The sequence below is a fragment of the Silene latifolia genome, unplaced genomic scaffold (genome assembly GCF_048544455.1).
Source record: "Silene latifolia isolate original U9 population unplaced genomic scaffold, ASM4854445v1 scaffold_119, whole genome shotgun sequence".
NCBI lineage: Eukaryota > Viridiplantae > Streptophyta > Magnoliopsida > Caryophyllales > Caryophyllaceae > Silene > Silene latifolia.
Genome location: NW_027413127.1, coordinates 967,118 through 983,484, shown reverse-complemented (window position 1 = coordinate 983,484; position 16,367 = coordinate 967,118). Strand labels below are relative to the sequence as shown.

At 35.8% G+C, this 16,367-nt stretch overlaps 2 protein-coding genes across 3 annotated transcripts; both read left to right on the top strand.

Moving 5' to 3' along the window:
* Positions 1-517: 517 nt before the first annotated feature.
* LOC141637507 (uncharacterized) lies at positions 518-8,661 on the top strand. Of its 2 annotated transcripts, none has more exons than XM_074446980.1 (11): positions 518-879; positions 1,701-4,040; positions 4,346-4,472; positions 4,562-4,635; positions 4,978-5,222; positions 5,349-5,435; positions 5,529-5,628; positions 6,286-6,499; positions 6,579-6,726; positions 7,993-8,050; positions 8,136-8,661. In XM_074446980.1, the coding sequence occupies exons 1-11, from the start codon at positions 799-801 to the stop codon at positions 8,307-8,309; spliced, it is 3,648 nt and encodes a 1,215-aa protein (XP_074303081.1). In that variant the 5' UTR covers positions 518-798; the 3' UTR covers positions 8,310-8,661. The 2 variants fall into 2 exon arrangements, with proteins under 2 accessions (XP_074303081.1, XP_074303082.1); XM_074446981.1 differs by having other exon boundaries at positions 531-879; positions 7,996-8,050.
* Positions 8,662-10,174: 1,513 nt separating this feature from the next.
* Positions 10,175-15,155, top strand: LOC141637482 (protein PMR5-like). Its single transcript, XM_074446950.1, has 5 exons — positions 10,175-10,610; positions 11,043-11,217; positions 13,149-13,327; positions 13,840-13,998; positions 14,679-15,155. The coding sequence occupies exons 1-5, from the start codon at positions 10,267-10,269 to the stop codon at positions 15,025-15,027; spliced, it is 1,206 nt and encodes a 401-aa protein (XP_074303051.1). The 5' UTR covers positions 10,175-10,266; the 3' UTR covers positions 15,028-15,155.
* Positions 15,156-16,367: the final 1,212 nt, after the last annotated feature.

The following is a 16,367-nucleotide window of genomic DNA, read 5'->3' as shown; positions in this document are numbered from 1 at the left end:
ATCTTAAACTTAAGATGAACACAGTTTAAAAAATGACACCTCAGTTCAAGTTCTGGTTGATCGGGTAGATCTACGCAGTGCGCACACCTAAAGATTACCGTTAAGTTCATCCGTGGAAAAGCTGTCTTATGACCAACCTTCCTTAAAATAAAGACATCGTCTAATGTAACTCACTCCTGGATGAAGAGCCTAGCTTAGTTCGACTAACATTGTCATCGATCTCATTTTATCTCATTTACATCCAACTCTTGCTCCTTAATGCATTCTCATCGTAATATAAACGACGATCACAAGATTTTCAACTGTAAGCATACTTAGTGACAAAATATTACTTAAACACACCACCCGAAAATAACTCCGCCACTTCAAAAACATCTTTTAAAACAATAGCCTCACATAATGTTGTTAGGATTAGGATTATGCTTTGAATCAATAAGAGTATGATCGAATCGGTAAAATAGGATCGTAGAATCGTAAGAGACAAAACATCAAATAAATACACAAAAAGAAGACGAGCACACTTGGTAGTTGGTAGCTTGGAGCCCAAGGACTAAAACACAAAATTAGTAGAATCACTTCAGATTATAAAATCACACTCTCCACAATTTTCTCAAAAATTAAAATTAAAATTCCCCAAAACAATGAATAATTCTTCCCTAAAAGTAGTCTTACTCATGGGATTCTGTTATTAATGTTATATTTTGTTAAGAAAGCGTTATAATTACAATTACAATTACAATTACAATATCTTTATTAATATTATCAATATTACCTTTGTTCTTGCTTACTGAAACATCAATGGCAGACACTTCTCACCCCAAAAAACGGCAAAAACGTTCCAATCCCAAAAGAAAATTTGGTGTTGGTGATCTTGTTGAGGTATAAATCACTCACATTATCATTCTTTTTTATCAATTTTGCTTAAAAATTGATAATTTTGAAATAATTAATTAATTTTGTCAAATTTAATTATTATTTTCTGGGTTTTAATAGTTGTTTTGTATCAAATTTTGGGTTTTGATGTTGTAAAGATTGGATTTTGATCATGCATTCTTGTTTATGATAATGTGAATTGAATTGGGTTTTATCTGAATTTTGATTTTAGTGATGATTTAGTAATTGGGTTTAGTTTGTTTTGTGTGTTAATTAATTGGGTTTTTTCTTCATGCAATGCTGTAAATTAGGGGTTTAGGGTTTCTGGGTATTGATCAATGCTGTCAAATTCATGAATCATGATCAATGCTGTCCTTATATCTTTCTGGTGTAACATGCATTACCCAAATTATGCTGTTTTAGAGAAGATTTTGATTTTTTTTCCTGTATGTTCATGATTTTGCTGGTTCTTGTATTTGGAATTTTCGTGTTTAGGACTTTAGGTTGCGTATATTCGACCCCCCTACCCTATGCAATTTGCGGGAGCCATTGAGGCATCGGGATAATGTTGTTGTTATCGTTGTTGTTGTTTGGGTTTGAAGTTAATCTACTTTCCTGGAGCCTCAATTTACTGGATTAGAGACTGAGAGTAGAGAAATTGATGCATCTTGTTGATCATGGAGCTTGCAATTTTCTCACATATTTTACATTTCCTTAAAACTTGGTCTAAAATCAAGTGTAGTTTATCTAAGTGATTCGAGTGAGTATACTTTTTGGTAGGTTTAGTTGATAATTAGACTGACACACACTATCATGTGTTGGTTCAGGTTAAGAGTTATGAAGATGGATTTCTAGGATCCTGGCATCCTGGAACTGTCACTTCCTGTAGGCGTGGATGTCGAGTTGTGAAATATGATAATCTTCTTTCCGATGATGGTGTAACCTATTTTGAAACCATTAATGTAAGTGGTTTAATTGATGGAATCGCATACGAGTCAGAGTCAATAGATAAATGTAGGATAAGACCGCCCCCTCAACCTAGTCAGCTAACGAGAGATGATCTCGTCTATGGTGACTGTGTGGATTCTTATCTCAATGACGCATGGTGGGAAGGAGTTGTTTTTGACTGTGATGATGGTTCAGACTGTCGAAATATCTTCTTTCCTGATTTGGGTGATGTAGAAAAGGTAACGCTCGAGGACTTGCGGAAAACATGGGACTGGAATGAATTTACAGAAGAATGGACACTGCGAGGAAAGTGGATGTTTTTGGATTTGATTAAAAAGTATGAGCTTGAAAACATGATCCCGGTGTCTATTAGGCAAATATGGTACGATATGAGGCTGAGAGCCGAATTTGTTCAACTTGAAGACTGGTATATCTCTGAGAAAATCCCATTGTGGGAAGAGCTGATTCAGAACGTTATTGATGAGTATCTAAGGCTCAGTGTAGAACATTTCCTGATGACATATGATTTCTCAGAACCTAAATCAATTCCTGAAGCAAATTCAGCCTCTTTCCATGAAATTGTGCCCTCGATAGATAATGTCGTCCAAGAAGATGAAGTGATGGCACTGAATGAAGTGCAGGCAACTGTGGACAGTGAACAGGCTATGGCTCTGTCCGTAGTTCCTTCGAGTGCTGATCTGAACCCCGTTGTAGAATCTACTTTTAGTAAAAAAATGAAAAAACGTAGAAATGTAACAGAGAGCAAGAGTAACTTTACATGGAAACCAATTCAAGATATAATAGACATTAAACCTGAGTTTTATCCAGAGTCTGTTGATGAATACCGTAACTCAGGAAAACCTACGTCCGATCAGACGAAAAGACTCAGGCAACATGTTCTGTATTTAGGATGGAAACTGGAGACTACAATGTATGGTAAGCAACGTCGGGTTCGTTATATCTCTCCTGAAGGATATATTTTTTATTCTACCCGAGAGTTAGTGCCATTCTTAAAAAAGTCTGAAGGAGAAGATAGTCGTAGAATGATAGTCACATCTCCTAGCAATCTGAGCTCTAGGGAAGAGAACCCAGAGTATAGTGTTTTGCCTTTAATGGAGAGGAATAGAGAAGATGAAGGTGAATGTTATGATCTGTCTGTCTCTTCTGAGTATTTTCCAGAAGCTGTATCTAAGTATCTGGACTTGGCTGATTGGTACAGTCGGAGTAGAAGTTCCAGGGAGTTGGCGGCTACTCTTAAGATGCACTTGAAAGATAGTGGCTGGAAAATTCGCTCATATGGTGTAACGGATGCAAGAAAGAATAGGTATCGCTATCATTCACCCACTTCAAAGAGGACCTATAGTTCATTAAAATTAGTGTGTCAGGCATTCACAGATGGGATTGAAAACAATGTTATGCATCCATCTAGCTCTATTGCAAAGGAAGATGGGACTTTTAGTGAGGGACATGAGGATCGGTTAGGTAAGCGACGAATATACTTTAAAAGAAACCACGTTCTCAGGAATCGCAGAGATGTGGAGAGGAGAAAGCACCAGAGGAAGCAAAATGGGCGAGCACGTTCTTCTCGATTTAAACATGAAAGTGAAGATAGAAAAGTTGCAGATAATAGGCTTACAAATGGATTAATCTGTAGCTTCGTTTCAAAGAAAAGAAAAGCTTTGAGTAAAGTAAAGAGCTGCCCAGAAGGCCATAACTCGAGCAGCGTGCTTCGGTCAAGCAAAAGAGTACGGCAGACACGGCTTCCAAGTTCATCACAGCTACCTCGGACAGTACTTGCATGGCTCATTGAAAATAATGCTGTTGTTCCTAGGTCAAAAGTGTATTACTACAAGGAGAATAGTCCCGAACCCTTGGCTGAAGGTCGAATCACAAGTGACGGGATAAAGTGCAATTGTTGCAACAAAGTGTTTACACTAAGTAGCTTTCAGGCTCATGCCACCGGCTATAGTAGTCGCTTACCAACTGAAAATCTATTCTTGGAGAATGACAAGTCTTTATTGAGCTGCCAAGTGGAACTGATGCAAAAGAAAATCAGGAGTTTATCTACAGAACCAGCAGAAAAGGCCAATAAAAAGGGCAAGGGAACTCGGACAAAATCATGGAATGACCATATATGCTCAATATGTCACTATGGTGGTGAATTACTTATGTGCGATCAGTGTCCAGCATCGTTTCATAAAGAGTGCCTTAACTTAGAGGTGTACTTTCTTTCGGTTCTCTCTCTTTTTTTTTTTGTTAAACTAACAAACGATAGAATGACCGCAAACAGTTGTTTTTATGGCTAATATGAAGATTGCATTGAGAGTCGTGTTGAATGACCACTACTTGACATTGAAATAAGCATATCTATTTTATGGAATCATTTTGCTCAATGCCATCATAATCCGGAACCAAAATAACAGTGGATCTTTGGCTTGAATAGAAATAAAGACATATTTTCTCATTAAAATAGCTTTGAAATTTTCTGCTGTGCTAATATATTTGTTTTTTTTTTTTCCTCCAGCATTTGCCTGAAGGTGATTGGTTCTGCCCATCATGTTGTTGTGGGGTTTGTGGTAAAACCCTTTTAATGACTACACAACAATTCACGAATGATAGTGTTCTGTGTTGTCATCAATGCGAACGCCAATGTAAGTTCTGGACTTTTCACACCCCGTCATATTCGTCATGCTTACCACGGAAATATTTTTCGATTCTTAATCCGTACTTTTTGTTACAGATCATGCTGGCTGTAAAAAAGACACAGAGATTAATCCTGGAGAAAATTGGTTTTGTTGTAGAACGTGTGAGAAGGTACTCCCATATTGCTTCTTGTTATACTTCTATGTACTTCCAGTTGAAGGTTTTGGGGCTGTCTAAATATTCAATTTTTTATTAAGTGAAGAGTTTAGCGAACTCTAAAGTCTATTCTATCCGCGCTTTTGTTCAGCAGGCATAAGTCATTTTATCCGCGCTTCTGTGTTATACTTCTATTCCAGACGTACTTAAAAACATTTGAGAATATGCCTGTCTTTTATCTAAGGTGAATTTGGGATAGTTCCAGTTTAGTTGACTATGTGGTCGATGACTTGATCTTTATAATTGTTGCCTGCGTCTACTTCTTCGTTGTCTTTGAATCGTTTTTTGATGTTTCAGACGCACTGGGGCCTCCAGCAGCTTCTCGACAAACCCATTCTTGTTGGTCAGGATAATTTGACTTGGACCTTGGTCAAACCAATGCAATATCAGGCAGAGAACCATGAGGACTGTGATCTGGTTGCCATGGCTGAAAATTTTTCTAAAATAAGTGTTGCTCTTGAAGTGATGCATGAATGTTTTGAACCAGTGAAAGAACCTCGGACTAAGCGAGATCTTGTTGAAGATGTTATATTCTGCAGAGGGTGAGCCAGCCAGAATAATTATTTCATTTAATTGTTTTTTTGCTTTTCTTATTCTTTATTATGAATCATAAAAACTGGTTATATCTCCACCCATTTTTAACAATGTCCGCTTTGAATGGTGTTCAGGTCTAACTTAAACAGACTAAACTTTAAAGGATTCTATACGGTGCTTCTGGAAAGAAATGATGAGCTGATTACTGTGGCCTTATTAAGGTACCATTTGGTCGACACCAAATCAAAGCAGAACTTTTCATTCTTATAGATTAAAAACTCGCTGGAGCCTGAAATTGACTTTTTATTGTTAAGGGTATTTGGAAACAAGGTGGCAGAAATTCCACTTATTGGGACCCGCTTTCAGCATCGTCGGCTCGGAATGTGCCGTGTCGTGATGAATGAGATTGAGAAGGTTACTTCCCTCTTTCTTTGCCAGTAAATGATGATTATATTAACCTTGCAAAGGTGCTACTGTATTTTTTTTAACCATATATATGACATTTGACACAAACACTGTGACCCCTTGCTATTTTTAGGAACCCTTTGCAGGTTGAGAATTACCCTTTCCGTTGCAGGTTGAGAATAAACCCTTTTTCGCTAGTAACCATTTATATACCATGATTACAAGTGATCCTTTTTATTGGTGAACCATTTTATGTCATTATTCATTAGTGACCACTTCACGATCTTTAAGTGACCTGTTTACTTTCAATTGTGAAATGGTGTCACATTTATTAATTGTAATTTGTAAAGTTCTCGTACAAGAAATTCCACCATTGTAAATGATTTTGCGGGAAATTCAAACTTTTCTGGAAAATAATTACATGTCAGTTCACCTTGACTTTCCATTACATTTTCGTTCTTCCTTTTTGTTTTTCATCTTCCCTTTTTTTATTTGCATTTTGAGGCGTGCGTTCACCCATAGACGGTTCGAAAAGATGATTCATGTCAGCCGACCCCAAATCTTTTTGGGATTAAGGCTCTGATGTTGTTGTTGTTGTTGTTGTTGTAATATTGTAATAAGAAAAAGTTAATTCATTTTTACCTTTTTTTTTTACATTTTATCCAGAACCTTTTGAACCTGGGAGTGCAGAAGCTAGTTCTTCCTGCTGCAGCAAGTGTCCTAAACGCGTGGACAACGTCATTTGGGTTTTTGCCCATAACAGAATCTGACAGATCAGGATTTCTGGGTTACACCTTCCTCGATTTTCAAGATGCCATTATGTGCCAAAAGCCCTTAACGAAGCTTTCTCCTGTACCACACTTGTCGAGAGCTATGCCTGGTATTATTTCTTCCTTTATGTAGTCAGAGAACATCCCGATGAGTCATTATATTTTGTAATGAACTTTTGCTTGATGCAGGTACTCATCGTCAACATCTCAGAATTACTGATGGAAGCAATAACATCCTTCATCACGAACGGAATAGTAGTATCTCTGAGGTTTTTCAAGAAGACCAGCGCGAAGAGAGTGACCTTATGGATCAAGGAGAACAAGGAGCAGAGATAAAGTATGTACTTCCCCTTGCTTGACTGAAAAAGAAAAAGAGATATCTTTTACACATGTTTTTACGAAATGAAGATCTGCAGCTTTTGAGACGTTGTCTATTTAATTGCTAAAGATCATCAGACTGTAATATCTAATAGTTATCAAAACAGTTGTTCTAGGTGAGACCTTATAGGTTTCTTTTTTTTTGAGGGGGGAGACCTTATAGGTTTCATTGGCCCCCTCACCATTGAACTGAAAGTCTGAAACCCTTTAACACCCAATTTCCTTTTTTTTTTTAAAGTTCCGATTCTTACATTTTTCTCTCCTCAAAACCCAGCCTCATCCCTCAGACTACCCTGCCATCACCTCCAATTACCACAAGCGTTGCCGGCGAACGTCGACCCAACCACAACTCCACTTTCACCACCTAGCTCCTCTTCAACCCATCGGCCATCGCCCTCCACTCTCCCAAACACCGAAATCTACAACCTCCAGGATCCAACTACCAACCCCACCCTCGAGTCCTCGACCTCAAAACCAGAACCGCTTAGTCCCACCGACCCCACCCTGCCTCTTCTCGATGGAAACTGTCCACCGCACGTCCATGGCAAACTCATTTTACCGAATAACGGCTTAGGGTATGTTTTTCTGACTTCACCTCAGTGTTGGAAAATCGTACATAAACCCATATCCGGGCTATTTTGTCGCTGGATCCAACACCAAATAACTCAGGGAGCTAGTTACGACCCTTAGGGTTAGGTTAAACTCTTTTTTTGAAGGAGGTGTGCGAGAATGTCCGGTGCTTGTGGTGGGCGGCACTGGGTATTGGTGATTGTGATTTGTGAGGAAGAGATGGTTGGGTTAATAATAATAATTTGAAGTTATATTGGAATTGGTCCCATAATATATGAATTGCTCAAACAACGATTTGTTTGCTGTGAGATTAACAGCACCAATTAATAGAATCACAGTTATTTGTGCTAACTGCCAAGTGAGTGAGCGGCTGGTTTGACGATAAATTTGCAGTTAATATTGTCTCATACTCCGTACAACTATACAAGTCATTTGAATCATCAAAATGCAACTGAATCTATCAAATGGACCGATGACTCAAACTTGTGTAGTTTTTTTTTTTTTTCTAATCGACAAATATCTGATAAAGGGGCACTGTCAAAATGATCTCTCTTTTTCACAGAACTTGCTTGTATTAGATATATATTTTCATTTTTTTTATAGGATTTATGGTATTAAGTTCTGACTGTCCTTATAAAACCTTGGCATTCGGCAGCAGCTCCGAAGACAAAACCAATGATACAGACAATAATCCAGAAGCTGCTTCAGTCACGGTACATTCATCTTTCCCTCTCTAACCCATGGACCTCTTCGTTTGTACATTTGACCGTAAGTCATAACACAGTTATGCATCTACAGGTGACGACCACGGTTTCACCCAACCAAGAGAGCGAGCAACCATGCAAACCTTTGGAGCACCAGGATCGTAAAAAGCTTGTAATACACTGTTACAAGCGAAAGAAAGCCGTGGAGCCAAGACCTCCACTTCCTCCAACAACTAGCTTCTCTAAACTCCAAGTAAGTTGTGGATAGTTTCACCTTTTTTTGCTGACGACCCATTTGCTCACGACGGGTCTCCCCTAATAAGGATCACTGTAACTTATGGGATTGATAGAGGCAGCTCCCTAAATTTTGCAGCTCCCCTTATAGGAATGGAATGTTCAAGGGGAGCCATAGATGTTAGGTTTTTGGTCTAACAGTAGACCCTTTCGTTTACTCCATGTATAGTTTCGGTTTTAGTTTCAGTTTTTAGTCGTGTATATCGGTTGAGAGCTATTTTTTTGTTGATGTTTAATAAGCTCTCAGCAGAAAACTTAAACAGTCAAATGTTAAGTTTATGTAAATCTATCATATTCATATTTAATCGTAAAGTTTTGGTAAGACAGATCAACAATGGCATCACCACCCAGACGATGAGACGAAGTTTCCAGTCTGGGAAGTGAAATTGAATCGATTTGGCATTTTTTCATCTTATCGTCAAGTTTACTTCAGCTTACAATCATCGCATAATTAATCTTTACGCATCCCACATATGTTACGATTAAGGATGTTATAAGTTGATCATAGCGATTTCACCTACTAATACAACTAATTGTACTGAGTATTATACAACGGTTACACACAAGACCGAGATACGAAAGTTATGTTCTGTGGATGAATAGGAAGAAAGGAATTGAGGATTTTGGGTGGTACAGAAGAAAAATAAAGGGATCAGAAGACAATCATTTCAAAGGTCTAATGCATGAGGTTTAAGAAAAGCAAAGAACATTTTTTTTGAGAGTTTCCTAAAGCATCAAACATTTGTCAAATAAAGTAGTCTCCATGCTTTTCTTCAAGAATCACGCAGCTACTATTTCTCATTGGATAAACCTTTTTTTTAAAAAAAAAAAAAAATACTAAATCTTCTTAGTTAACTTTAATAGCCGAATAATATCGATTTTTTTCGATTAATTCACCAAAGATTAAACTCTTACAATAATTAATGAACATTTAAGGATTCGAACCCATGACCAGTCGTCATGATACCTATTCAGTTATAATGCACGACTATTACTACATATAGTTCTATCACTAGGTTTAGCTTAAGGACATACTGTAATAGATAATAATTCTCGGATTGTATCACCTACTTATTAATAATGTTAATAAAAAATGACCAACTTATACTCCCTCTATTTTTTTATATATGACTTTCTCACATTTCGAGACACTCCCTTCTCTATTCAATATCTCTTAAAATATAAGACTAAATATTATGATATGTATACTCATATGAAAGAGTTTTTCGTAAGGAATTTAATGGTACCATTTTTATATTTTTTGAACAAATATATTTTTGTAAATATTAAAGTCAAAGGCTTACCTCGTAAATGCAAAACGTCATATATAAAAAAGTGGAGGGAGTATATACTTCGTACACAAATTCTCATTATAGACGGACATTATCCGTCTATACGTACAGACGGATATCATTTCCCCTCACAAAATACCTATTTGCCATAAAGTGAGAAGCATATGGGGGTGCCCCACGTTGTCCCCTCTACCCATTTTATTAGAGGTCTTTACCCGTCTGTTCACCCCACCCATCTATACCAAGACCTATTGTACTTCGTATAATGTGAAAGATAAAAGAGTTGTTTTATTAATCAAACACTCATTCATTACTGTCAATAATTAAACATTTTTACGTATAAAATGATCGTCTCACATGAATGATGCCATAGGCCAACTAAAATCACACTTTCGTGACAACTATAAATAAAAGTATAATTCTTTTGCCTCTCAAAACAACCAATCTCATGCACTATTTCTTCACGCGACCACCTTTATATTCACATGCACTAATATCAACAATTTTTTTTTTATATTTCCAATTTCCAAATCCTCCAAAATACATTCTTGAACTTCTATTTCCCTCCACTTTTTTTTTTTTTTTTGTATTTTTTCTCTCTACTTTTGTCTCTTTACACTTAAAAAACCTTCAACAAAAATGTCTTTTATTTCTACTACTTCTTCTTCTTCATTAAAACTATGTTTAATTACATTTATATTAATTCAAATTAAACCAAATTATTCAGCATTATTATTAGGTTTAAGACATCATAATCATAAAAGTCATCACCATAATATAGCATCACCTTCATTTCCTAATATTAATCAAACACAAAGTTGTAATATTTATGTTGGTAATTGGGTTCATGATGATTCTTACCCAATTTATCAATTTAATCAATGTCCTTACATTGATCCTGAATTTAATTGTCAATTATATGGTCGACCCGACTCCGATTATCTCAAGTTTCGTTGGAAACCCACTACTTGTGACCTCCCTAGGTACTACTTGGTACTACATTTTCATTTTAGTTCAGCTTTATGTAAAACCGTCTTATATTAAAAAAATGAGGGACATGAGGCTAGTAGGGATACATGGTTGCCCAAGTAATGAAAATTTTGAAACTTTTAGTTGAAGTTTTTGATTTTTTTGTCAGGTTACTTTATTGCATTACTAGTTCGTCCCTAAAATTTTCAATATAGTTTTAACCCTTTACTTCAAATCCTGGTTCCGTCATTTGTTTCAGAGTGTTTCACCTAGGAAACCTATATTTTGTGCTACAAGTGAACTGTAAGGGCAATTTGATGCTGACGGGTTTTAAACTCAGGTCATGAGTATTACTGCTCATAACTTTACCCGTTAAACTAGCTGACGTCTGTACATTGATTAGATAGATGATAATTAAGCTAATATTATTTTTTGTATGATTTTAGGTTTAATGGATTGGAATTTTTGCAAAGAATGAGAGGAAGAAATGTAATGTTTGTAGGAGATTCATTAGGAAGAAATCAATGGGAGTCATTGATTTGCATGATATCATCTTCAATATCAAGATCTTCACCAACTCAGATTCTCAAAGGGGACCCACTTACTAGTTTCAGGTTTTTGGTAAGTTTTTTCTTCAGTTTTTTTTACTGACTGAGAAATTCAGATTGACTGACAGTCTGTAAACATTGCATGCCATTGGGTAATCATTTCATACTACTACATGATTATGATTATCTTTCTGTTATTTGATGATAAGCTTAGGGGTAATTTGGTAACATTTTAGTAAAATGAATATCGATTTAGTTCAAATTTTAGTCGGGTGCCTAGAGTTTTATGCATGTCGTAGTTGTATGACTTGAACTCGAGATTTGTAGTTAAACTAGTTTTATAGGCGTTAGAATTAAATTATTTCCTTATTTTGGAGGCGGAGTTTGGATTTGTTGTTAAGGAACAAATTTTTTTGAATGAACGAACTACTATTAGAATAGAAAATTTAGGGGAAAAAAAAACTAAAAATCTTTATTATTTTTCCATGGTTCTAGGTGACCGCCTTTGCTAACCCCTAAATTCGACAATGTTTTGCTTGATGCCCATGAGTTGTTTACTCATGTTTGATGAAGGATTGAAGGATAATAGACAACATAATTGTAAGTATATCTTCTATTCTTGGGAGGATAAGCTTAGGGTAATTTGATAAAATTAGTCGATGAAATGGATATCGATTTAGTAAAAATTTGAGTCGAGTGCCCTAGAGTATTATGCATGTCGTAATTTTATGACTTGAACTCGAGCCCTGTAGGATATTGATTTAGTAAAAATCTCGATTCTTCCATGGTTCAGGGCAATCGTCTCTACTAACTCCTAAATCCGCCAATGTTTTGCTTTATGCCCATGATTTTTTTTACTCATAGTAGACAACATAGGTGTGAGTATATTCTATCTATATCTAAAAACACAAATTCTCATTTGTGACATGCAATATCCGTCACTTTGGAGTCACTTTGGAGTGACGGATACCATTTTACCTTACAAAGTACCCACTTTTTCTCTCTCTGCAACACTGTTCATGTGGTCCCCTTTCTCCACTAACCCATTTTGTTACCATTTTTACTCACAAATTATCCGCCACAAATGGTAACCCGTCACAAGGGAGACCAATTGATCTAAAAAAGATTGAAACAATTTTGAGCTTGAAGCCCTAAAATGTGGACTATGTGTGCATTATTGGTAGTACAATTTTAGACACATAAGTTGAGGACAACTCGAGTCTTGTGATTGTTGTTGTTATTGTCCTTGTTCATTTATACTACCTCCATTCAACTCCATTCTATCATTTTCTATTTCTTATACTATTTACAATTGAATATTTAGTTTCGATTTTCTCTCAATATATAAGTGGAAATATATTCATGTGAGATCTTGTTTGATTCGTTTTTACGAGTACATTAAAAATATCTAACTTTTATAATTTTTGCAAATACATAGCTAACGATATTTACCGCGCAAAACACGCGTTGACAAACGTGAAAAAGCAAAGTGGTAGAGTGGAGTTGAATGGAGGAAGTAGATCTTAGCAAAACATAAGTAGATTACAGACTTTTTTGACTTTGTGCTTGAAATTTGCATTGATTAAAATCACCTTTTCCCACCTCCAAAACCCCTTCAATTACGGTACAAAGATGCCCCCACTATGACAACCACACAAATTCGTATTCCATCGATCTTAAATTTAATACGGGTTAAATATGATAGATAAGATGAAAGTAAAATGCTTACAGATTAGCAAAAATATAGTTTCATCTACCCAAATGGAATTTTACTGGACCCGCTTCAATCTTAAATCGAATATGGCTGTTTCAGCTGAACTTACGTGCTATTATCCAAAAGTGATTTGTAACGAATTGGGTAAGGCTTTGTTTTGTTGTTGTTGTTGTTGTAACGGGTTATTATATTTTTTTCCATGACATGAGAATTCCGCAATTGGTACTTTTTGTGTGCACTGGATTATGTATTGAGTGGAACGATTATTGTTGATAATGTAATGTATGCAGGAATATGACGCGACGGTTTCATTCTATAGAGCACCATATCTAGTAGACGTAGATTTAATTCAAGGGAAGAGAATCCTTATGCTTGATGAGATTTCCGGCAATGCCAATGCTTGGCGGGGCGTGGATGTACTCGTGTTCAATACCGGTCACTGGTGGACTCATAAAGGATCTCTACAAGGGTATGTATACCCCATAATCAGTTAATTACACCTACTCCTTCCGTCACAGTTAATAGTTTACATTTGCTTTATTTCTCCTTCACAAAGTAAAGTAAATGTAAACTATTCATCGAAATAGATGGAGTAATAAAGGTAGCTTAATGATAATGCAAAATGCTACTCGCGACAGAGAAAAAGGATTACGATCCCGAGATAAGACTCCCAGGCTTGTAGTTTTGAAAGATATACACATTTTTTCTGAGCATATTACCATTTATAAATATAGTTTTTGAGCAATATTATATTCTTTTAGTGTAATGTTTTAGTAAATGTGCTCAAAAAGTTTATACTAAAGCAGAATTCAAAAAATTTTAAAATAAAACTCAGAAAATAAACAATAAGAGGTACTACCTCGGATGTATAGTCTATGAATTACTCGCTGCATGGACGTGATTACGCGTAAAAATGATTAATTAAAACTTAAAAGTGATTAGTGAGATTATGACTAATGTTTTGATATGGCTAATATGTAGGTGGGATTATATGGAAACAAGAGGAATGTGGTACGAAGATATGGACCGGATATCGGCCATGGATCATGGACTGAAGACATGGGCCAGATGGGTTGATGCTAACATTGATAGTACCAAGACTAGAGTTTTCTTCCAGTCCATCTCTCCTACCCATTACAAGTAACGCTCTCTTTTTTAAATGAAGTGCATAAGTTATTATAAAGTCGTTATATGTCGTTCACTAGCAGATCAATTGGTTTTCATTGCTCGATTTCGTAGTCCAAAACTAAAAGTGCATGAACAATATGGCACCTTTTATTTCTTAACTAATATAGATTCCGCGCGAATGTGCGTTTTTTTAGATATAAATATTTAAGAAAATACGAAATAACAATTATAAAACCTAATATTTAACTCAATTTGATATTTAATTATAAAATTTATTATTATTAATGTTTTGTATTAATCGGCAATAGCGAATCCAGAAAAAATTCTTTCTGCGGTCCTGATTAATATTTAAAATCTATACACACATAAAAAAGTTATAAAATTATCTTTTTAGCCTGAAAATTAGATAAAATACGCAAAAGAAAATTTTGTTTTCGGTGTCCGCGCACCCCGGAATGCCGTGAGTAGATCCGCCGCCGTTCAGTATAATCCTGTTGTAAATATAATATAATGAAAGCCCAATTACAGATATGATATAATAAAAGCCCAGTTACAGATATAATATAAATAAAGCACAATTATAGCCAAATTCATTTAGGCGGGAAAATGTGAAAATTTCTTATTCTTTTAGTATTTCTTAATTGACCATAACTCACGACGATGAAATTGTTAAAATTTGTCTAATTCCGCAGTCCATTAGAATGGAGCTCAGGGGAAACAACGATGAGCAAGAACTGCTACGGTGAGACAACTCCAGCGACCGGAATAGCAATCCCGACAGACGGGTACCCAGTTGAAAATGCAGATCAAATGAGAGTACTAACTGCAGTGCTTACAGAAATGAGTACTCCAACGTCCTTACTCGACATCACAACGCTCTCAGCCATGAGAAAAGACGGTCACCCTTCAATTTACTCGGGTGATCTAACCCCGCAACAAAAGGCTAACCCTTACCGGTCTGCGGATTGTAGTCACTGGTGTCTTCCTGGTTTGCCTGATACTTGGAACCTGCTTTTTTACACTGCATTGCTTTATTATTAGGTTCCTCTTATAAGGATTAATTAACTCGATTCGTTTGTTATTTGTTTTAGTCTTGAATTATAATTTAACTAGCTTTCGTAAAACTAATTGTCTTTGTAATTGTAAGTAAAAATTGAAATTGCTTAGCTGAATCAAGTTCAAGATTAGCTATAAAACTAATTGTCTTTGACCGGTTTCAAAAGTGATAACGGTATATTATAAAACAAAGTTGGTGTTTTAAGAGCTCTCGTAAACAGAAGATAATAGGTTTAGACTCTTTAAAACTCAAAATAACACCATTTTAACCCTAGGATGTTTTTTTGCCAATCCACTTATTAGAGAATGTAGTATATTAGAGATATTATTATTAGGAAAATATATTATTATTAGGAAAATATATTATCATTATATATTCTTGGAGTATTCCGCAAGATATTGTCCTATATATTGTCATCAGTTTATCAATAGTACTCACCTCATTATATCATATTATATTATCACCTCATTTATATCGTATCTAACACCATTTTATTTTTAAAACAGTGGGGCTTTAGCTCGATTTTTAAATATGAACTAGAGCGATCCATATTAACTTCAAAGACGTAGTAATGTTGTAACAGCAAATTTTGTATTGCGATAACTGAAATACAAAACAAGGAAACAATTAAATTTTATTAATAAATATCAAAAGTACGTGTACAATCTCTAATGTATCCTCTGATTCTAATATGCCGTAAGGGGTACGTGTACGGGGTACACGTGAGGGGTGCGCGTGTAGACAAATTTAATTGCTCTACGCGCGATGTAAATTTGATTTCTTGAGAGGGTCGCGATGACTTGAATCTCTCTTGAAGGTTTGAACTTGTGATTGAATCTTCAACGCAGGCGGCACGCTTTGATGTGCTTGTTGATTTAACTTGCAATGATTTTGACAGAGAGAGGATTTGTAGGAATTTGTCCTTGTTTCTCTCTAAAGCTCTTTGCGATTATGAATTTCCAACCCTTTGAATGAATGAGGAGAGCTCTATTTATAGAGTTTCAAATCCCCTTGTTGGACTTTGATGGTCACAGGCCCATTTGTGGGTTTATAAGTAACCTTGGCCCAAATTTAATTCTTTCTGGGTTTAGTGATCCGAACAACTCCTTTTGTAATCCGAATCGGTCCATATTTTATTTAATCGGGACAAATTAATTAAATTAAGTTAAAATTTGGTATTAACTCAAAAATAATTAATTCATTTTATTTATTTGGCACTTTAATAAATTTTCCGTGCCTACAAATTGCCCCCTCGGGACTTTGTCACGTGCACCTCCCGGTGTCTTGACGTGGCGGGGTCTCGATACATTTTGCTTTGACTTGG